This window comes from Mus caroli, chromosome 7 (genome assembly GCF_900094665.2).
Source record: "Mus caroli chromosome 7, CAROLI_EIJ_v1.1, whole genome shotgun sequence".
Taxonomy (NCBI): Eukaryota; Metazoa; Chordata; class Mammalia; order Rodentia; family Muridae; genus Mus; species Mus caroli.
In genome coordinates this window covers 450,446-471,822 of record NC_034576.1, presented here as the reverse complement: position 1 = coordinate 471,822, position 21,377 = coordinate 450,446, and the positions used below count along the sequence as shown (strand labels likewise).

Below are 21,377 nucleotides of genomic sequence, written 5' to 3'. Positions count from 1 at the left end.
AAACTCAGAAATCCGCCTGCCTCTGCCTCCCAAATGCTGGGATTAAAGGCGTGCGCCACCACGCCCGGCTTCTCTTTTTCCTTTTTTGAGACACAGATTTCATGTGTCCCAGGCTGGTTTTGATGACCCAAGATGGCTTCACAATGGCTAAGAAACAGAATAGAAAGTACAGAATGGTTCCTTCCATGGTACAAGGCATATCTATCTATGAGACTAAACAATACACAACTACCATGATTAAAAGATGTGGGGAGATGCACTTGTACCCTCAAGCACTGAGGCTTGGGGTGGGGTGGGGGCATAACACAATACTCCTTGAGCTTAGGAGTTTAAGACCAACCTGGGTAACATAAAGAGATTTTACCAAAAAATAAAATAAAATAAAATAAAATAAAATATGAAAAATAAACAAAAGAAACAAAGCCAAGATTTTTTTAAAGGGCACAAGTACTAGGATGCAGCTTATTAAAAGACCACTTATGTAGCACAAGCAAGGTCTGATCCCCAGTACTGCAGTCATAAAACGAAAAACGGGATCAGTCTGAGACTCTAATAGGCTAGGAAAGGAAAAGATTTTATACTAGGATAGTGCAAAAATTAAAGCCCATCATGGTGGCAAATGCCTTTAACCCCAGCACTGGGGAGGCAGAGGTAGGCAGATCTCTGTGCGCTAAAAATCAACCTGGTCTACAGAGTAAGTTTCGGAACAGCTAGGGCTGCTACACAGAGAAACAACTGTCTTAAAAAAAAATCAAATAAATGATAATGATAAAATAAAAATAGTTAATAGAATGACCCCCAAAAAGATTCAAATAGTGGGGCTGATGAGATGGCTCAATGGGTAAGAGCACCCGACTGCTCTTCCAAAGGTCCAGAGTTCAAATCCCAGCAACCACATGGTGGCTCACAACCATCTGTAACGAGATCTGGCGCCCTCTTCTGGAGTGTCTGAAGACAGCTACAGTGTACTTACATATAATAAATAAATAAATTAAAATTTAAAATATAGAACTGGAGAGATGGCCAAACGATTAAGAACTCAAGCCATTCTTCCAGAGGGACCCGAGTGCTAAGCTCCCAACACATACATCAGACAGCTCACAAGTGCCTGTAACTCCAGGTCCAGGGAATCCAATGCCATCTACAAGTCTCCTTAGACATCCACACAGACATGTACATATACAAAACATAAAAAGAAAACAGAAATGAAATCCAAATCTTTAAGAGGGGTGGAATGAGAATCTAAACCATGAGACTGCAGCCCTCTAAGGGAAACTGTTGCTATGTCCCTGCCTGGCAGCTGGGTTCTTGGCAGAGCCTAGGCAGTAATGAGGCTCTGTGGCTGTTACAGGGTTCCAGCCAGCAGAGAGGGTATATCAAAATGCTTGAGAAACTAAACCTGTAACTGTCTTCCTGGAGGCTTAGCAGCTTTGAGCCTCAGGTAAAATTTAGAAATAAACTTAGAAGCATTAGAGTGACTGAGGCTTTAGACACTGTTTCAAAGAGGCAAGGATTCTCTCCATGTCCCATATACAAGTACTCACTGTTTTAGAAATATTGACATATCAGAATGAATTGGTCAGTGCCGGGCATGAATGCTTATGCATTTTAATCACCTCAGCACTCACACGGTTGAGGTCAGCCAGGGTTACATGCACCACCCTGCCAAAGGAAAGAAAAGAAGCAAGAAAAGAACAAATAGTTTAGCTTATGGTTCAACTTATTTAGTGTAGATTAGAGCTGTGTGTGGTGGCTTATATTGTCATCCTAACACATAGAAGGCTCAAGCAAGAAGCTCAATGCTTCCAACTGTGTCATGTGGGAAACTGGATACCAACCGGCTTGGGATTCAATAGTGAGACTGTACATTAAAAAAAAGAGGGACTGGAGAGCCAGCTTGGTGGTTAAGAGCACTGGCTGCTCTTTCAGAAGAATTCAATTCCCAACACCCACATGGCAGTTCACAACTATCTATTGGACTATTCTAGTCCAGGGGATCCAACACCCTTACACAAACGTGTAACAGGCAATGCACATAAAAATTTAAAAAAAAAAGACAAGACAGAAAGAAAGTCCTGATATGGTTGCAGATACCACTGATCCCAGCACTTGGAGACAGGTAGATAGATCTCTGTGAGCCTGAAGCCAGCCAAGCTTACATAGTAGACCTTAACTCAAAAACTTCTAGGAATCTCAGGCATGGTGGTATACAAGACTAGCCTGAGCACCTGGGAGACAGAGGCAGGCTCTTTGAATTCTAGGCTACTGTGATCTACATAGCAAGTTCTAGGTCAGCCAGAGCTACACAATGAGCCCTGCCTCAAAATTAAATAAACAAACAAGGAAGGTATGAGATTAGGTAATTAACTGATTTCAACTAGTCATTTTAAGCTGCAGTGGCTTTGTCTGAGGACAGGAAATCTCACCTGTGTTTCATAGATTGGTTTTTAACTCTCACATCCAAGAAATTCTGCTTCAGTTTCCCAAGTAGCTGGGGACACAGGCACACATGAGCATACTCAGACCTAACTGGAACTTCGATGTTCGAGGGTACTTAAGTTGCAATGTACGCATCTGCATCTCCATATCAAAATATAATGTACCATACATTTTCAACTACCGGTCATTTTTTTCCTTTTTTTGTTTTGTTTTGTTTTTTGAGACAGGGTTTCTCTGTGTAGCCCTGGCTGTCCTGGAACTCACTTTGTAGACCAGGCTGGCCTCGAACTCAGAAATCTGCCTGCCTCTGCCCCCCGAGTGCTGGGATTTTTTCCATTTGTAATTATACTTTTCATATAGATGACCCTACTGCTTTATTTTCTTTTTTTTCCAGACAGTCTTGATCCCCAGCCCTGGCTGGCCTGAACTCACTATGTTGCTTATGCAGGTCTCAAACTTGTAGCAATCCTTCTCTCTCACACTCTCACGTGCTAGGACTACAAATATGGCCATCACATGTGGCCGCCTTTTCCTTTTCTTTGTTAAGACAAGGTGCCATGTAGACAAAGCTAGCCTCAACTGGCTACGTCTCCACTTATCTAGAGCTGAGATTAGATGCATGCACAATACCCAACTCTAATCCCATACATTAATTCTCTGATAACTAATACTGTTTCCCAGACAGCTGGTTTTTTGTTTTGGTTTGTTTGATTTGATTTTTCGTGATAGGGTTTCATGCTGGCCTCAAACTCACAGAGTTTTAACTGTTTCTGCCTCCTGAGTGCTGGGATTAAAGGTATGGGCCACCACTGCCTGGCCACAACTGGTTTGTTGTTGTTTGTTGTTTTTCTGGCTTTTGTTTTGAGGCTGTCTCACTATGCAGCTTGGCTGGGACTAAAGGCATACACCATTTCTTCCAGCTTAATTACTATGTTTTCTTCCTAACTTATCATCAGTAACTTCCCTACTTTTAATCTTTTAATTCTATAAAGAATCCTGCAATGAATGCGCTCATATGTTTTGTGCATGTAAGTAAGGATTTCTAAATCAATTTCTAGATCACAGACAGTAGTTATGAAGTTACTACATTAAGCCAGGTGTTGTGACTCATGCCTGCAATTCCAGCACTTGGGAGGTAGAGGAAGGAAGACCTCACATTCCAAGGCTAACCTGTGAGGTATAGCAAATTCCAAGCTAATTTTGGCTCCGGGAAGAGAACCTGTGTTTGACAAGACTACTCTCCATGAGTTCAAGAGAATTCTGGCATATTTGTTGTCCTGTTTTAGGTCCCCTGGGAGAAGAAATGGGACAGAAAAGAAAATGCACAACAAATAAAGACCATTAGAAAAGGTACAGCCACCAGAGCCCCAACCCAAACTCACCAGGATAGACCAGGAAGTCACCACCAAACTTCCCTGCTGCACTGAGGAAGAAGCCTCTCTCCCACAGGTCTCTGTAGATGCTGTAGCGCAGCTCGTGGGCAGGACGGCCAGCGTGGGGCCAGTCTTTGGACTGCACACGCCAGTCCAGAGGCTTAGCTTTTACAGGTCGAGGCCTGGCAGTGGCCAGCTGGATAAGCAGGGCTGATCTGGGCAAGGGAGTCACCCCATTTGAAGGTCCTGGTTGGGGAGATGAATCTAGGGATGGGGCGGGGAGCAAAAAGAATTTACTGAGTCCACAAGGTCTCCTTACCGCCAGAAAAATCCAACTAAAATTCTCCAAAGTTTCCCTCCCTCCTGCCCCAAATTTTAACTCTAAATCCTAAAATCTCACCTGCTCCCTCCTGCTCCGCAGAAGGCTGGCCATCATCACTGGTCTCACTCCCTTGGGTAGCCTCACTTCCACCGGCTTCTTGGCCTTCTTCATCTGCCCCTGAATCCTGTTCCAGCTTCTGCTTCTTGGCAGCCTGGCCCTCTACGATCTTCTCTAGAAGCTCCTGACGCCGGGTCTCCCGGGCCTCGGCTGCCAAAGTGTTCTGATCCTGGAAACTCTGCTCTTGCTGGCGTTTGAACGATGCTAGGGCCTGAGAAGTAAACTTAACTGGAACCCCAAGACACATCCTGCAGTCCCTTAGGAAGACAGGAATTCTGACCAGTTTACAACCTTCCAACAGGCCCTCCCAGGCCTTCCCACTATCAGGGCCTTTCGTTTCTTACCAAGCCATGGTTGCGGGGGTCCGGGCGCGGGGCGCTGACTAGGGTCACGGCGCCTATCTCGGCCAGGAGCCGGGCTTCTTCAGGCAGCAGCAGAAGCGGAAGGCCCAGGCGCGAGTTCTGGCGGGGCCCGCGGGGCAGGGCGCCCACCGTGCGTCCCCCGACTCCCAGACGCTCCCGCAGCGCCTGCACGGCCTCGGCTCCCCACACCAGCGAGCGGCCATTAGCGACCTCCACCACCAGCATCTTCCTGCGGAGTGGGGGTGCGTCGCGGTCACCCAAACAGCCCCACCGACCCGACTGAAGTCTTCCACGCCCTCAGCGCAAGACCCCGCCCCTCGCCCCCAAGGGGCGGGGCTGGGGTTGCCACCTGCCCCTCCCTCCCAAGCCAAGATCTACCCAGGGACCAGTTAAGACCACGCCCCTCACCCAGGTCCCACGGTTCCGCTCCCCCTCAGCTCCAGGTGACCATCTTCTCTGCCAAAGCGTACCACCATCTCTCGTCCCCTCAGAGAGACCTCCCGCCATAGTGGTGCACCGCCCTTTTTGCAAAGTGGGTGTCTTCTTTCTTATGCGTCCGTCGAATCTCAGAACCTCTATGTAGGGTGGTTTGCTCAAGCCACACCCTCTTCTAAATACTTGGAGCCCAGCCCCTCCCCTTTCGAAGTTCCCAGATTCGCCTTTCCCGCCTATTCTGAGTCGGACTTTAAAAGAAACCCAGTCCTGTCTTGCGCCAGCTGTTCGATGTTCCAGCATCCTAAATTCGGCTCAATCGGGAGTCCTGCCTACCCGAACGCAAGCGTTTCAGCCTTCGGAAGATCTCGACTCTATTCCCGAACGCGTGCGGGAGATCGCGGCCCAGTAGAATCAACCACCCCCTCTAAGTTGCAAAAGGTTCAGCATTCGAGCCTAGCCAGATCCCATCATTCTTCCAGCTGTGGCCCCGCCCACTTCCTACCCAATTTAAGGAGTTCACAATTACGATTGAATCCACAGTCGCACTCGAGGTGCAGTGCACGTCGTGGCTCCCTTTCAATCTGTCCTACTGTCCTCAGGCAGAGGCAATAAGTCAACCCCTAGCCAACACCAACTCTCGGCTAAGGCGGAGCTGGCCCTACGTAGCGCGTCCTCCGTCATCCCGTCAGGTCAGCAAAGCGGAAAAGCCAAGAAAGCCCTCACTGCCACTCCGGTCTGCACAAGTGGGACCTTGAGGGTCATTGCTCTGGCCTCGCCCCCAAATCCACGAGTCATGTCGGCCCCGCCCCTTCGTCTTTTTCCGGTCTTCTGTGGCTCCGCCTTCCTCCCTCAAGACTATTAGCTCAGCCTGTTAAGTCTACTGACACTCTATTATTTCCAAAGTTAGGCCAAAACTTCTGCCCTCACTGTCATTTGACCGTGACCTGAAAAAGCATTCAGCTATCTGAAGTAAGTCCAAATATGCGATCCCGCCCACACCCCGTGGTTCTTTGACTCTCGGACCCCGGCTGGTTCCGACTATCTCCGAAGTAAGCCGAAGCATGCGGTCCCGCCTACTTCGTGCTGCGTTCTTGAGCCCGCCTAACACTACACCACCACGACTTTTGGACCCGATTATTTCCGAATCAAGCCGAAGTGTGTGGTCCCGCCTACATCCGGCCGAGTTTGTAAACGCACCTAATTCCGAGCCGTGACTTTGGAACTCGGCTATCTCCGAAGTAAGCCGAAGCTGTGGCACCACCTCCAAGCCGAGAGTTTGAATGACCGAGTGTGCCCGAAGGAATCCGAAGCTGAAAGTCTGTCTCTTTCCGAAAGCTGAGCTCCAAGTCCCTCCTCCTCCTCAAGTCTCAACTGGACTCGAAGATCTTGGCCCCGCCTCTCTGACCCGAAACCCCGCCCCTTCACGTACTGGCAGCTCTTTGCCCGGGGGCCTCCTAGAAAGATCGCGACGGGCATCTTGCGGCAGAGTGGTGTTCTGGGTACCTTTCTTGCGGTGCTGTAACTCGTACAGCCGCGGCTCTCGGGGCCTGGACCGCGCAGCCCTGCCGGCGCCCTCCAGAGCCGACAGTGCGGGGGCGTGCTGAGCTGGGGAGGCGTGGCGCGAGCCGAGGCGGCCTCGAAAAGGGGCTCCGCAGTCTCCTGGCCCGCGGACGGTTCAGGTGGGCCCAGGTTGGGTTGCATGGCGGCGTCACGAAGATCGTAGGGTGGCGGGGTGCGGGGACGGCGCCCGGAGCGTGGCCCGGCTGGGTGGCGTAACCGCCTGTGGATCTGCCGAGGCGGAATCGGATACACGCTGGGCTTCGCTGCGCGGGGCTGGGCTACGAAAGGTGCTTGCAGATCGTACAGGGTCATTGCCTTCTCTCCGAGGTACGGCTTAAAGAGGAGCCCAGAGCTCGGAGCTTGGAGAACAGGATGCTAAATGCTGGGCTTTTCCGACCTGGGCGGGAGTGGGAGTACTGGGTCCTGTAAGACGCAGAGGAAATTGGGGATCCAGACAGAACCCTGAAGGGCTCCAATGTACTCAGGAGGGTGAGGATGATACAGATTCCTGGGCTCTCAGAGAAGAGGGGTGTTGTGAAGGATTGTTTTTCTGGCCGGAAGGTGTGGGTCATAAATGGAAGTAGAAGTACTTTTGATTTCAACATTGGCAAAGGGGTGGGGTGGGGGCTTAATTCTTGGGTCCGGGAAGGAAGAGTGAGCTGGAGTCCTGGGTTCTCAAAAGTAGGGGATTCTACTGTCTTCAAAAGAGGAAGGGACTGGAATACTGGTTCTCACTGTGAGTCCTTCCTCCCCCAGACCATGACACCCGAAGAATGGACATATCTAATGGTCCTTCTTATCTCCATCCCTGTTGGCTTCCTCTTTAAGAAAGCTGGTGAGTCAGGTTCCTTGTCTAGTGGAAAATTAGGGTGAGGGAGCTGGGGTGGGAATCGCCTCTCCCGAAGGTTCTAGGCTTATACTTTACCTTTTCCTTTCAGGACCTGGGCTGAAGAGATGGGGGGCAGCAGCTGTGGGCCTGGGGCTCACCTTATTCACCTGTGGCCCCCACAGTTTGCATTCTCTGATCACCATCTTGGGAACCTGGGCCCTCATTCAGGCCCAGCCCTGGTGAGAACTAGGTGGTGAGAAAGGAAAAAGGATGCAGAGAAGCAGCAGCCTGTTTCCTCTTCGGGTCTTCCATTTCTTCTCCTTTAGTCTCTTGCTGTGTGTTGCTATGCCTTGGCCATCTTTCTTCCTCTCCCACCTTGTTTGTGTCTTTGCCCCAGTCCTCAGTATCCATGTGGCAGACTGACTTCCGTAGCTCAGTCAGGCTGGGCTCTGGCTGAAGTGCCTTTTTCCAGAAGCTTCTCTTAATGCCCGTCATTCTTTTCTTATCTCTGGCTGTGCCTCTTCTGTCTCTGTTACCCACCAGTCTTCTCACCTCTTCTTCTCTGTCTGAATGTGGGCGGGGGCAGGCGTGGGTGATGAAGCCAGACTCAGGAGAAGGAAACAGAGGCTAAGGTCCCTGTACCCAACACTATGACTTCCCACCTCTGTCCTAGCTCCTGCCATGCCCTGGCTCTTGCCTGGACCTTCTCCTATCTCCTCTTCTTCCGAGCCCTCAGCCTGCTGGGCCTGCCCACTCCCACGCCCTTCACCAATGCTGTCCAGCTGCTGTTGACACTGAAGGTGAGACTTGGCGAACACTACTTCCTTTAGTCTCCCTGGGAGCTGGGGAGCCTCCTTGCTTTCTCCTCCCAGGCTTTCACATAGTAGGGGGAGGGCTGTGGAGTTTTATCTTTCACAAACCCTAAGCTTGGGACTTCACTTTTCCCTGGGGACAGAGTTCACCTCCCACATCCTCTGGAGCAGGTCTTCACCTCTCCACTCATTGCAGGGTAAGGAGATAACCTGAGTGCTCTATCACAAGCCATTTGGCACACCTAGAATCTACCTTCCCAGTGTGTTTTGCTAACATGCTCTTCTTGAGTCTGTAGCAAACCGTCCTCCAAGGAGGAAAATTACTCTATAGAGAAGGTATCTGGCCCAAGGGCTCAAAGCTGGGACAAAGTGCAGGTTTGGTTTTTCATTTTTAAAGACACTGAACTTTTGATTCTGCCTCCAACTTCCGAGTGCCAGAATTGTAGGCTTGCACCACTGTGCTTGGTTTATTATGGTTCTGGGGACTCAAGCCAAGGACCTCAACACACTAGGCAAGCACTTGACCAAATGAGCTACATTCTTGGCCATGGATCTGAATCTTAATCACCTAAGAAAAGGGCAAGAAGTGACTGTCATCAGTCCCCAGCCCGGACGACGACAGCCATGAGCGCTTGCTATGCTCTAGGCTCCAGCAACATAGCCATGGACAGTCCAGCCAGGCTGAGAACTGGTTTCTCCAGAGATCTTTGTTCTTATGGCAGACACAACATTAGGCAGAGATTGGTCAGCTGTGCATTGGAAGAGGTGCCTTTTGGGTGTGTACGAACCTGCACATGTAGATAGGAACAGGCTGGGCATTGCAAACTATGCTGGCCACGTCCACACACTTTCTGAATAGCATGTGGCTGAATGGGCAACAGAAGCCAGGCCACTGTGGCCTGTGGCGCACGATACCCCTCAGGAAGCAGTTTGTTTGTTTGTTTTTGACCTAAGTTTGAATCCTGACACCGAGACTGAGTGGCTCTCGAATAAACAAAAACAAAAAACCCAAAAGGCTCAGGGGTGGTGGACAGTGGCAATCCCAGCTCTCGGGAAGTGAGGCCGCAGAATGAGGAGTTTGAGAGTAGTCTGGATATATAAGACCCTGCCTGGAACAGAAAGTCAGGTGACTGTGAAGCAGCTTGATCTACATACACTGTGGGCTGTAGGCAGGTGATCCGATTCACGTGGGACATGTTGCTCTGAGGATGATTAGAGGGGTTTGGGTTATGACAATGGCTTGGTGAAAAGGAGACAGTATTCTTTAAAAAATAAAATAAAAAGCTGGACCAATAGCTGGGTCAGGGGAAGAACTGTATGTTGTGGAGCCTAAAAGGGAAAAGAACCCCATTCTACCCCTTGAAATCAGGGAGAAGTAGGAGAAGTGCTGGCTTGGTTCTCTTGCCTCTCTCTATCTGCTGGGGCTCTGTCCACTGAGACTAACATGAAGCAGGACACAGATGTGGCCTTTTAAGAGTTTTGTCTCAGGCTAAGATAGGTTGAGTAGATCTAGAAGGGCAGTTGGGACATCTTTACCCCCCTATCCCTACCCAGTGGAGTCAGAAAGGAATATAATCTCAGCTCTCCTAAAGGGGAGCTGGGAAGACCACAAGTTCAAGGCCAGCCTGAACAATTTAGCATGTCTTTGTTTCAAAATATAAAAGGGGGCGGGGGGTGGGGCTGGGATGTGGCTCAGTGTTAAAGCGCTTACATAATGTTTGCAAGGCCCTGTGTCTAAGCACTAGAACAAGAAGGAAGGCAGGCAGGCAGGCAAGCAAGCAAACAAGCTGTGGAGTTGTATGAAAGCAGAAAGAAAAAAGAGAGAGAGAGAGAAAGAGATAGTAGAGAGGAAGATTCTGGCAGCTCTCAGAGACTGAGCCACTAACCAAAGAGCATACATGGTTACCCTGTACATGGGCTGGACCGAATCCCCCAGCACATAGGGCTTTCTTGTCTGCCGCAGTGAAGAGGAAGCACCTGACCCTGCAGAAACCTGATGTGCTGGGGAGTTTCGGGGAGCACCCTCTCAGAGGAGAAAGTGAGGGGTGGGGGAGGGGACACTTGGACATAGGAGAGCATTTAAGATGTAAATAAATATATTCTTTTTTAAAGTAAGAAAAAGAAAGAAGAAGAAAAGGGTCTAGAACTGAGCCCTGAGGATAGCCACCAACTACCTTCTACCACCCTTGAAATGCAGTGTTGGGCTGGAGAGATGGCTCAGAGGTTAAGGCACTGTGTGCTTTTCCAGAGATCCTGAGTTCAAATCCCAGCAACTATACGGTGGCTCACAACCATCTGTAATGAGATCTGACGCCCTCTTCTGGTGTGTCTGAAGACAGCGACAGTGTACTCACATAAAATAAATAAATCTTTTAAAAAGAGAAAGAAATAGAAATGCAGTGTCACCCGTGAGGTAGGACCTCAGCCCTACCGCATAGGCTGAGATGAAGTGGATGTGAAGATGGCCGGGGACGCCAATCACTTGCCTTCCTCTCTCTTCCCACAGTTGGTGAGTCTAGCTAGTGAAGTCCAGGATCTGCATCTGGCTCAGAGAAAGGAAATAGCCTCCGGCTTCCACAAGGAGCCTACGCTGGGCCTCCTGCCTGATGTCCCCTCTTTGATGGAGACACTCAGCTATAGCTACTGTTACGTGGGAATCATGACAGGTGAGTGCCTGCCCAGCACTCTGGGTCATCCTCTGCCTCGCTCTACCCAGAGTTCTGTTCCTGTGTTATGTCCCTGGCTCTGTCCTAGGCTACCTACACTCAGTCAGCTACTGTCCTGTCAGAGCATATCTGTCTACTGTGGGAACTAATCCTGAAGGATTGCTTCCTTTTTCTCCTGTTAGGGTGCCAATAGGAGAGTTAAAGGAGACAGGCCTATGTAAGCCTGGGTTTCTGCCATCCATGGAGTAAATATTCCTAACCCAGGATCTTTCAGTTTCAGAAAATATATCTTTTCCTCCAGGCAAATGCTCAAGAACTGAGTTCTATATCCTCGCCTTTTGGTTTGGTTTGGTTTTAGTTTAGACAGGGTTTCTCTATGTAGCCTATGTTTATTCTGAAACTCTCTATGTAGCAGGGTGGCCTCAAAACTCACAGAGAGCTGGGCATGGTGGCGCACGCCTTTAATCCCACCACTCAGGAGGCAGAGGCAGGCGGATTTCTGAGTTCGAGGCCAGCCTGGTCTACAAAGTGAGTTCCAGGACAGCCAGGGCTATACAGAGAAACCCTGTCTCAAAAAAACAAAACAAAACAAAAACAAACAAACAAACAAAAAACTCACAGAGATCTGCCTACCTCTGCCTCACAAGTAAATTCTTTACCTTTTTGTTTATTTGTTTTTCAAGACAGGGTTTCTCTGTGTAGCCCTGGCTGTCCTACAACTCACTCTGTAGACCAGGCTGGCCTACCTCAGACTTAGAGAGATCTGCCTGCCTCTGCCTCCTGAGCGCTGGGATTTAAAGGTGTACACTACCATGGCTGTGCAACATTTTTTTATCTTGAGACAAGACCTCTACATATAGGCTTGGCCATTCAATTGTCCTACCTTAGCTTCTTGGGTAAGTGACATTACAGGTGTATACCACCTGACCTGACTCAGAAAGTCATCATGATGGGTTTGTTTGGTGCTAGGACTGATGCCAGGCAGGTTCTCTACCAACTGAGCTACATTGCTAGACATACCTCACAGGTGTTGGCTTTGTTCCTTTTGTTTTTAATTTTTTAAATGTTCTCTCTCTCTTTGTGTGTGTGTGTGTGTGTGTGTGTGTGTGTGTGTACGTGTGTACTTGTGCGTGTGGTAGTCAGAGGACAATGCTCTGAAACTGGTTCTCGCCTGCCATCTTGTAAAATCAGGGATAGCACTCCCGTGCTCACTTCTGTGTGTATGCCTTTACCCACTAAGTCATCTTGCTTTTTTTGACTTATTTATTTTTAGAAATATATGTGTATGTGTGTGTGCTTGCTTGTTTCTATGTACTCCATGTCACAATGCCCATAGAGGTCAAGAGAGGGATTTGGATTCCCTGGAGTTGAAATTACAATTATAAACCACCCAACAGGTGAATTGGGACCCAAACTTTGGGCTTCTGGGAGACCAGTAAACATTCTACTTCATTATTTCTCCAGCCCCCTTTGTTTTGTCTGAGCCAGGGTCTCCCTATATAGATAATCCAGGCTGGTCTTAATTAAACTGAGGACCTGGCTCAGCCTTTCAGGGCCTCGGATTACGGGAGTACACCACCATGCCTGTCAGACTGCTTATTTGTCTCTGTTGTTGTATGTGATACTGGGGATTGGACCCAGAGCCTATGCATGTTAGATAGATGTCTACCACTGACCGATAATCCGCGGCCCTGGTTTTCTCTTTGTCTATTTTTTTTATTACAACATTATGGAGCTGTTATTCACATGTGCATCCATTTAAAATGCCCCAACTCACTGGCTTTTATATATCCGTAGACTTGTGAGACCACCACCAGTGTGTATTTGTTTGCAGAACAGCCTTGTCTTTGAAAAGGAGCCACCTAACCTTTAGTCATCAACACCAAACCTCTTCCATCCCTGCAGACCACTGATTGACTTCTGTCTATAAAGATGTAAATGGAACCATACTCGTGGTCTGTGGTGAACATGCAAGGGCTTTAGCATCCATCTTTTCATTCATTTCCCCATCGATGCTTCCTGGTCCATATCCCGTCATCCCTCAAGAACCTCAACTCATCTCCTTTCCCTGCTTGTCTCCCCTCTACTGCCCAAGCCCTCTCAGCATCCAGAAGGAGCTTATGAAAAGTGGTCAGGAACCAGCTCTTCCCTGTAGGGATATCTACACTGGTTTCCTGGTATCTGTCTGCCTCTCTCCCCCCTCTTCCCCTCCCCTCCCCTTCCTTTCCCTTCCCTTCCCTTCCCTTCCCTTCCCTTCCCTTGGGCCAGCTCTCCATGTCTCCCCTTCTCTGTGGTTCTTCCGTTTACAGACCTTCTGTCCCCAACTCTTCCACTTACTCCCCTCCCCCCTTTTCCCATCTCTCCGTCCTCCTCCTCCTTTCACCTCCCACCTCCCCAGTAGGCTCAGATACACAGCATCCAACCACCTGCTCCTTGCCACCTCCACAGGCCCATTCTTCCGCTACCGCACCTACCTGGATTGGCTGGAACAGCCCTTCCCGGAAGCCGTGCCCAGCCTGAGGCCCCTGCTGCGCCGCGCCTGGCCAGCCCCGCTCTTTGGCCTGCTCTTCCTGCTGTCCTCCCATCTCTTCCCACTGGAAGCTGTGCGTGAGGACGCCTTCTACGCCCGCCCGCTGCCCACCCGCCTCTTCTACATGATCCCGGTCTTCTTCGCCTTCCGCATGCGCTTCTACGTGGCCTGGATTGCGGCCGAGTGCGGTTGCATTGCCGCGGGCTTCGGGGCCTACCCTGTGGCTGCCAAAGCCCGGGCCGGGGGCGGCCCCACCCTCCAATGCCCACCCCCTAGCAGGTCAGGCGGCGGGAGGGAGGCTTCCCAAGACCCAGCAGGCCCCACCACCAAGGGTTGGCTCTGCCCCTAGTAGGGAAGGGAGCAGGGTGTAGGGCAACCAGCAGTGGTTGGCAGCGTATTGCCCCCCTGGTGACTATCACCTGCCTTCCCTGGCCACTAGGGAAACTATGTGTTTCTGGTACCTACAGATTGCCCCTTGTTGCATTCGTCACCCCTCAGTATGGCTAATTGTCCTCTATTGCTAGGGAAAGGAAAATGGTATCTTAGCAACCACATACTTACCCTGTGTTGCTATGGAAGAGTCACCCCAAGATCCAGGCTGTTCCCAGTTGCTAGAGATACTATCCTTTGGTAGTAGTGGGTCCATCATCTGTGTTTAGGGAAACCATTCCTTAGCAATTGAACAGCCCCTCTGCTGAGAATGCCATATCCCTAGCAACCTTGGTTCCTTCCTTCCTTCCTTCCTTCCTGCTGAGAGCCCTGCTGTTTGTGCCTGTTTGTGAACTGCCTGCCTTGCTTAGAGCGAGCAGCTCACCATGGGATGTTCTCACACAGCACCTCCCAGTTGCCCTATTTGTAAGGAAGTAACATCTTTGGCTGCTCTCCTCCAGCTGTGGAGAGCACGGTTCTCAGCAACCACCGGTTGTCTTCCCCGGTTGCTGAGGCTTTCCCTTTACCAGTAAAGCTACCCCAAGCTCCAGCACCATCCTTGCTGAGAACGTCACAAAACTAGTAACTAAGGTTCTTACTACTCAGCAAGCATCACTCCTTGCTGATAGGGAAATGGTGTCCCTAGCAACCAGTAGTGAACTGTTTCTAGAATCCATTGTCAGCCTTCCTGCTAGGGAATGGGACTGCAGCCTCTCCTAAATTATAGATCACTCCTTGGTAGGGTTGTATCTCCCCCGGTTGTCATTATCCTGTTGGTGGTAATGGCACCCCCCACCTCATATAAACTGATTACCACTGCCCTGGTAACCATGGATCAACCACTCACTGCTAGAGGGAGGGTGTCCTGCAGTGAAGTCAGGCAGAGATTAAATGCTGTTTTAAATCTACAAGTCCCCCTCCCATGTCCAGAAGACACTGAACGTTCACATAGGCGAGGCGCCTAGCATCTTTCTCGAGGACACTTCTCGAACAATCGCAGGGACCAGGGAAGAAGTCCTTTCTGAAAAGATTTTTTTGAACAGCCTGGGCCTTGTTGCTAAGGAATGCCTCTTCCCTAGCAACAGAGATCATTGAGAGTCACAAGGCCTAGAATATCTCCCTAGCAACCGTGAACCACCTTTTTAGAGTGGATACTTTACTGGCAGCTGCTCTGCCCCACAGTTCAGAAGGGCCCATACTTGGAAGCTATTCTCAATATTTCTGAGCTTGGTTGCCAGTGGACTTGATAGCTTAGCAACCATAACTCTCCAAAGATTTTTGTGGCTGTATCAGGCCCTACTAGTTACCAAGAGCACACCACTATTAGTGAATTGTGCCCCACCTACCCGACTCCCTCTGGCCTATCCTCCCCAGTGGCCCTCGAAAGTCACAGCCAGAGAGGGAGCTGTCGCCTGTCCAGAACCCCCTCTTTAGCATCGGGCTGGGACAGAAGCAGGTGTCAGGAGGGGCCTGGCTGAGCTGCATGTCTGTCCCCATCCTCATCTCCACTCCCACCCCCACCCCCAGTCCGGAGATTGCAGCTTCCCTGGAGTATGACTATGAGACCATCCGTAACATCGACTGCTATGGCACAGACTTCTGCGTGCGTGTGCGGGATGGCATGCGGTACTGGAACATGACCGTGCAGTGGTGGCTGGCACAGTACATCTACAAGAGCGCACCTTTCCGCTCCTACGTTTTGAGGTGAGGGAGCCCACCTGGTATCAGAGACAGTGCAGAACTTTATCTGCCATTATGACCTATGGTAGTCTGGGGCTTCTCTAGCTGGGCCCTAAGGCCCAAGGCTTATGGAAATTGTAGTTTCTTGGGCCTTCTGAGGTAAATCCTCTGGGCCTACCTCATTCAAGTGTAGTCAGTAAGTCCGTCTTAGATCCAGACATTGATGAGATTAGGTCATCGGGCTACAGGTATCTTTACCCCTGGGCTATTTTGACAGATCTTGTTTATTTGTAGACAGAGCTTCATATAGGCTAGGCTGGCCTTAATCTAGATTGGTAGCCCACTATGACTTTCAGAACTGTCTTTGTGGCACAGGTGTGCGTTACCTTGCTGGCTTGTAGGTTCCTTCAGATAAGGTAATGCTAACTGTTATATAAACTAGACTAGTCTCAAACTTCAGCTGCCTTCCTGTCTCTGACCCTTTAGTGTTGGTATTTCAGGTTTGTGACACCATGCCTGGCCAACTTTGTTGGGTTGGGTTATGTTTTGTTTTAGTTTGGTTTTTTTCTTTTCTTTTTTTTTTTTTAAGGCGGAGAGGCACGCATAGTACCCCACACTTTTTTTTTTTTAAAGATTTATTTATTTATTATATGTAAGTACACTGTAGCTGTCTTCAGACACTCCAGAAGATAGAGCCAGATCTTGTTTCGGATGGTTGTGAGCCACCATGTGGTTGCTGGGATTTGAACTCTGGACCTTCGGAAGAACAGTCGGGTGCTCTTACCCACTGAGCCATCTCACCAGCCCCCTGGTTTTTTCAAGACAGGGTTTCTCTGTGTAGCCCTGGCTGTCCTGGAACTCACTCTGTAGACCAGGCTGGCCTCGAACTCAGAAATCCACCAGCCTCTGCCTCCCGAGTGCTGGGATTAAAGGTGTGCGCCACCACTGCCCAGCTTTTTTTTTTTTTTTTTTTTTTTTTAACTGTTTCTTTTCCATCCACCTTCTTCCCATTTTGCTCAAGTGTCTGCAGAACAGGTACTCTGCCACTCAGTGGTGCCTTCAACCCATCCAGTGGCCTGAGTGGTGGGACCTGCAGACTAGTCCTCAATCTGACCAACAGACTTAAATTGTTCTCATTCTTCTGGGGGTTTTGTTTGTTTATTTGTTTGTTTCTTTTTAAGGCCAACATTCAACCCTTTCCAAACTGCCAGGTGTGATCAGTGGCCACGGAGATGCCCTGATAAGTAGTTAATGATGACAATTTATGAGCTAGGTTTGCCTGGCCATGATGGGAACTGTGGTTTAAAGAGTCACTCTTAGGAGCTGGAGAGATGACTCAGTGATTAAGATTGAGTATGGCTCTCACAGAGCATCCTAGCTCAGTTCCCAGCACTCATATCAGGGTTACAGCCACTTGAAACGCCAGCTCCTAGGAATCAAACACACTTTGTTCTGGCCTACATAGGCACTGCTCTCATCTGCATAACTCCAACTTGTGTGAGTGCGTGTGTACGCGCACACACATACACACACAAATAAAAATAAAGCTTTCTTTAAAAAATATTCACTCAGGCTGGAGAGATGGCTCAGTGGTTAAGAGCACTGATTGCTCTTCCAGAGGTCCTGAGTTCAGTTCCCAGCAACCACATGATGGCTCACAACCATCTGTAATGGGATCTGATCCTCTCTTCTCGTGTGTCTGAGGACAGGAACAGTGTGCTCACATACATAAAATAAATTAAAAAATAAGTAAATCTCAAAATATTCACTCAGAATCAGATATGGTGGCACACACTTATAGTCTCAGCACTCAGGAGGGTAACGTAGGAGGTTTGACATCTTTAAAAAAAAAATTAATGATGCACTGTGTGTCTGATGCATACAAGGTACTGGACTCCATCTCCAGCATCATAAAAAATTAGAAACAATCTGATCTGGCTCTGTAGTGAGAATTCATGAGGGTGAGTGGGTGGCAGAGGTGAAACAGGGAGAAGAATGTGAGCCTTTGGATGTACAGATGGGAGTAATGGAGGGAAGGAGTTCTTTAATAGGCCTGACACTGGCTTTGAGGGGAAGAGTTGGGGCTTAGGGGGCTTGACAGAAGCAGAGCAGAAATGAAGCCCACTTCCCAGGCAGTGGGTTCTCAAGTGACCCAGGGCACAGGAGAGCCGTTCCAGAAGGGGAAGACCTACCAGGAGGAAGCTGTTGGGCCATGTGTAAGGAGGAGTAAGGACTTGAGTTTTCTCTTTAACGTGGAGACTGTCGGCTATCCTCCTGGGGATCATTGGAGAGGTAGACGGTAATGTGATGCTGGCACTTTAGGAATTGGTGCTAGAAGGAGACACTGAAGCCAAGCGAGGTGGTGCTCACAGCACTGGGTAGGTGGCGGGGGATGGGTGGTTAAGGCAAGAGGATTGTGAGTTCAAGGCCAGCCTAGATAACAAAGTGAGACATTATCTCCAAGCAACAACAATAAAAACAAAACCAAACATACAAAAAAACATGCTGATGACATGGCTTAACTGGTAAAGGTGGCAAATGCCACCAAGCCTACATGGTGGTCATCTCCAAGACTACATGGGGGAATGAGAGAACTGACTATAGCAAGTTGTTCTCTGAACAGTAAACGTAATTCATGGCACACAGGACTGTACACACACACACACAAACAGATGAATAAATAAATGTTAGAAGAGTGTGGGCTGGGGATGTTTGTAATTCAGTTGGTAGTAATTGCAAGTAGTGGTATATATATACATACATATATATATATATATGTATACACACCATACACACACACACACAATACCGCTTGGAAAGTGGAGACAGGAGGATCAGGAGTTTGAGGCAAGCTGGAGCTACATGGAAACCCTGTCCTTTTAAAAAGGACATTTGAATGGTACCAGTTATAGATGACACTATTAAAACCCTGGGGATCAAGGTCAGGTGAAAGCCCAGGGCACCCCAGTATTTTGATCATTTATTTTCAATCAGCAGTAATTATGCTACACCCTCAGGGGACATATGGCAACATCTGGAGATTTCTGTGGTTTCCAGGGCCCCAGGCAACTGCTTCATTGCTGTCTTAGTTAGGGTTTCTGTTGCCGTGATAAAACACCACCATGATCAAAAGCAGCTTGAAGAAGAAATAGTTTTCTTTTCCTTACAGTTGTCATCATGGAAGGAAGTCAAAGCAGGAGCCTGGAGCTAGGAACTGAAGCAGAAGCCATGGAGGAGTGCTGCTTGCTGGCTTGCTCTCAATGGCTTGCTCAGTTTGCAACCTAGACCCACCTATCCAGGAGTAGCACTGCCCATAGCAGGCTGGGCTCTTCCACATCAGTCATCAAGAAAATGCTCTACAGACTTGCATAGACCAATCTGATGGGGGTTATTTTCTCAATTGAGATTTCCTTTTCTCAAGTGACACTAGCTTGCATGGAGTTGACCAAAATAAATGAAATTAAATTTAAAAAACAACAAAACAATACAGTATAACCACTAAACTACCCCATTTCAGGAGACGTTTGTTTGTTTGTTTGTTTTGTTCAGACAGGGTTTCTCTCTGTAGCTCTGGCTGTCCTGGAACTCACTTTGTAGACCAGGCTGGCCTCGAACTCAGAAATCCGCCTGCCTCTGCCTCCCGAGTGCTGGGATTAAAGGTGTGCGCCACCATGCCTGGCTACATTATTTATTTATTTATTTATTTATTTATTTTGCTATGGCTGAGAGATTTCCTTGGCATTTACAAATAGAATTTAGATTGTACAATAAACAGGGTTCACTTCTGGTTGCCCTGCTGCCCTCATCATAATCCAGTCAGCGTGGTTCTGTCGTTGCAGAGTTGGTATGTCAGTCAGGAGAGACAGGACCCATGAGCTCCTGCTCCTGCCAGAATTGCTGGTCACTGCTCTGTTGGAGGATGTAGTAGAGGATGCTTCCCTCTCCGTCCTCCTTAGCAGAGTCAGAGCCAGAATTTGTGGACTGAAAAGTTAGGGAAGTAAGTTGTGGAGAGATGGCTCAGTGGTTATGAGCACTGGCTGCTCTTGCAGAGGATCTGAATTTGATTCCCAGCACCCACATGACAGCTCACAATTTTAGTTCCAGGGGAACTTCTGGGCTCCAAGGGTATTGAGCACGTACATGGTACCTAGACATATACACAGGCAAAAAAAAAAAAAAAAGCATCTATAATTCCAGTTCCAGGGGATCTGATGCCTTCTTCTGACCTCCTCAGGTGGCTGTCCACCCACATGGTGCACACATGTACATTTAACAATATAATTAATTTTTTTCTCTCTCTCTCTTTTTTTTTTTTTTTCAAGATAGGGTTTCTCTGTATAGCCCTGGCTGTCCTGGAACTCACTCTGTAGACCAGGCTGGCCTCAAACTCAGAAATCTGCCTGCCTCTGCCTCCCAAATGCTGGGATTAAAGGCGTGCGACACCACGCTTGGCTCAACAATATGATTATTAAGAAGCTGTCTGAGCATGCTAGGGATGCAGCTTAGTGCTGCATTATTGCCTGGTGTATGCAGGGTCCTGAGTTCAGTTCCCAGTGACAATCATAGCCTCTTTGGCTTTCAGGATGCAGGAAGGAAGAGTGGGCCTGAACTCCTAAATCTGAGGGAGGAGGGCTGAGCCTTGTACTCCCAGGCTTGAGGAAGGGAGGCATGAGACGGTGAGGAATGAAGCTTGAACTTGTGTGTCCTGACTCAATGTCCTCCTCCAGGAGTGCCTGGACCATGCTGTTGAGTGCCTACTGGCATGGCCTCCACCCTGGCTACTACCTAAGCTTCATGACCATCCCGCTGTGCCTGGCTGCTGAGGGCTATTTGGAGTCAGCCTTGCGGAGACACCTGAGCCCCGGGGGCCAGAAAGCCTGGGACTGGGTCCACTGGTTCCTGAAGATGCGTGCCTACGACTACATGTGCATGGGCTTTGTGCTCCTTTCCATGGCTGACACACTCCGGTACTGGGCCTCCATCTACTTCTGGGTCCACTTTCTAGCCCTGGCCTGCCTGGGGCTGGGGCTGGTTTTGGGTGGGGGCAGCCCCAGCAAGAGGAAGACACCATCCCAGGCCACCAGCAGCCAAGCGAAGGAAAAGCTCCGGGAAGAGTGAGCTCTGCTGCATTGGCCTGCCTTCCAGTTCAAGCTTTTTTGGGAATTCCATGAACCAGGCTGTTTGTTTGGTTTGTTTGTTTGTTTCCTTTACCCTTGAAGAATCCCTTGTTTGGCTAAGAGCCTGGAGAGGATTCCCTCTTCCCAAATAATTCCTCTGCCTCCTATTTAAAGCTAGGGTATCCTTCTCTTGGGCTCTCTCAGCATCTTGACATTTTCAGACCTTCCTCTGCTAACATCAGGGTATTACTGTCCACTCTTGATCCTATTATCTCTGCAACAATCTTCAGATGTTCAAAAAGCCACACTTCCCAAAAATGCCCTTGCAGGGACCAGTGGTCATCTGGCATCTTAGATAGACTCCCAGTGGGTCCCCAGTATTGGGGCAGGAACTTCAGGGCCAGGTTCTGGGAGAGGGGAGGGATAGCCTTCTTGTTTTCCTCTTTGTTTTTATCATCAAACCAGTGTTTCAGAGACCATGGTCTTACACATGCTGAAGGAGAAGCTGAAATGTACAAGTGAGAAGCCCAGGGGGACAATGCGCTTACAGTAGCTTCTGCCTGAGCCATTTCTGGGCTCCCCATACAACCTACCACCCAGTGTCATCCTCGGCCTGTCACAGGCCAGAGTGTATAAAGCTTTCCCAATAAAGTGTTACACATGCATCTGTTTGTGAGTATAACTGTGGGCAACAAACCAAAGACAC

The 21,377-nt window shown here is 49.0% G+C and overlaps 2 protein-coding genes across 8 annotated transcripts in view; one reads left to right on the top strand and one right to left on the bottom strand.

The window, feature by feature from the left end:
• Nucleotides 1–6,326, bottom strand: part of Tsen34 (tRNA splicing endonuclease subunit 34) — a 7,412-nt gene extending 1,086 nt beyond the window's left edge. Inside the window, exons 1-5 of one of the 6 annotated variants that reach the window (XM_029479638.1) lie at nucleotides 5,022–5,205; nucleotides 4,596–4,842; nucleotides 4,213–4,462; nucleotides 3,822–4,076; nucleotides 1,617–1,662 (exon numbers count right to left, since the gene is read on the bottom strand). In XM_029479638.1, the coding sequence (XP_029335498.1) occupies nucleotides 1,649–1,662; nucleotides 3,822–4,076; nucleotides 4,213–4,462; nucleotides 4,596–4,842; nucleotides 5,022–5,089 (834 nt within the window). In that variant the 5' untranslated portion in view covers nucleotides 5,090–5,205 and the 3' untranslated portion in view covers nucleotides 1,617–1,648. Of the gene's footprint in view, nucleotides 1–1,616; nucleotides 1,663–3,821; nucleotides 4,077–4,212; nucleotides 4,463–4,595; nucleotides 4,843–5,021; nucleotides 5,206–5,381; nucleotides 5,500–5,550; nucleotides 5,832–6,245 lie in introns of those variants that run through there. The other 5 variants (XM_021166429.2, XM_021166428.2, XM_021166427.2 and 2 more) reach the window with 5 other exon arrangements.
• On the top strand, nucleotides 5,920–21,336 carry Mboat7 (membrane bound O-acyltransferase domain containing 7). Of its 2 annotated transcripts, XM_021166423.2 has the most exons (8): nucleotides 5,920–6,727; nucleotides 7,365–7,443; nucleotides 7,547–7,676; nucleotides 8,111–8,237; nucleotides 10,756–10,915; nucleotides 13,364–13,724; nucleotides 15,402–15,578; nucleotides 20,282–21,336. In XM_021166423.2, the coding sequence occupies exons 2-8, from the start codon at nucleotides 7,368–7,370 to the stop codon at nucleotides 20,670–20,672; spliced, it is 1,422 nt and encodes a 473-aa protein (XP_021022082.1). In that variant the 5' UTR covers nucleotides 5,920–6,727; nucleotides 7,365–7,367; the 3' UTR covers nucleotides 20,673–21,336. The 2 variants fall into 2 exon arrangements, with proteins under 2 accessions (XP_021022082.1, XP_021022083.1); XM_021166424.1 differs by lacking the exons at nucleotides 5,920–6,727; nucleotides 7,365–7,443; nucleotides 8,111–8,237 and having other exon boundaries at nucleotides 7,563–7,676.
• The last annotated feature ends 41 nt before the right edge of the window (nucleotides 21,337–21,377 follow it).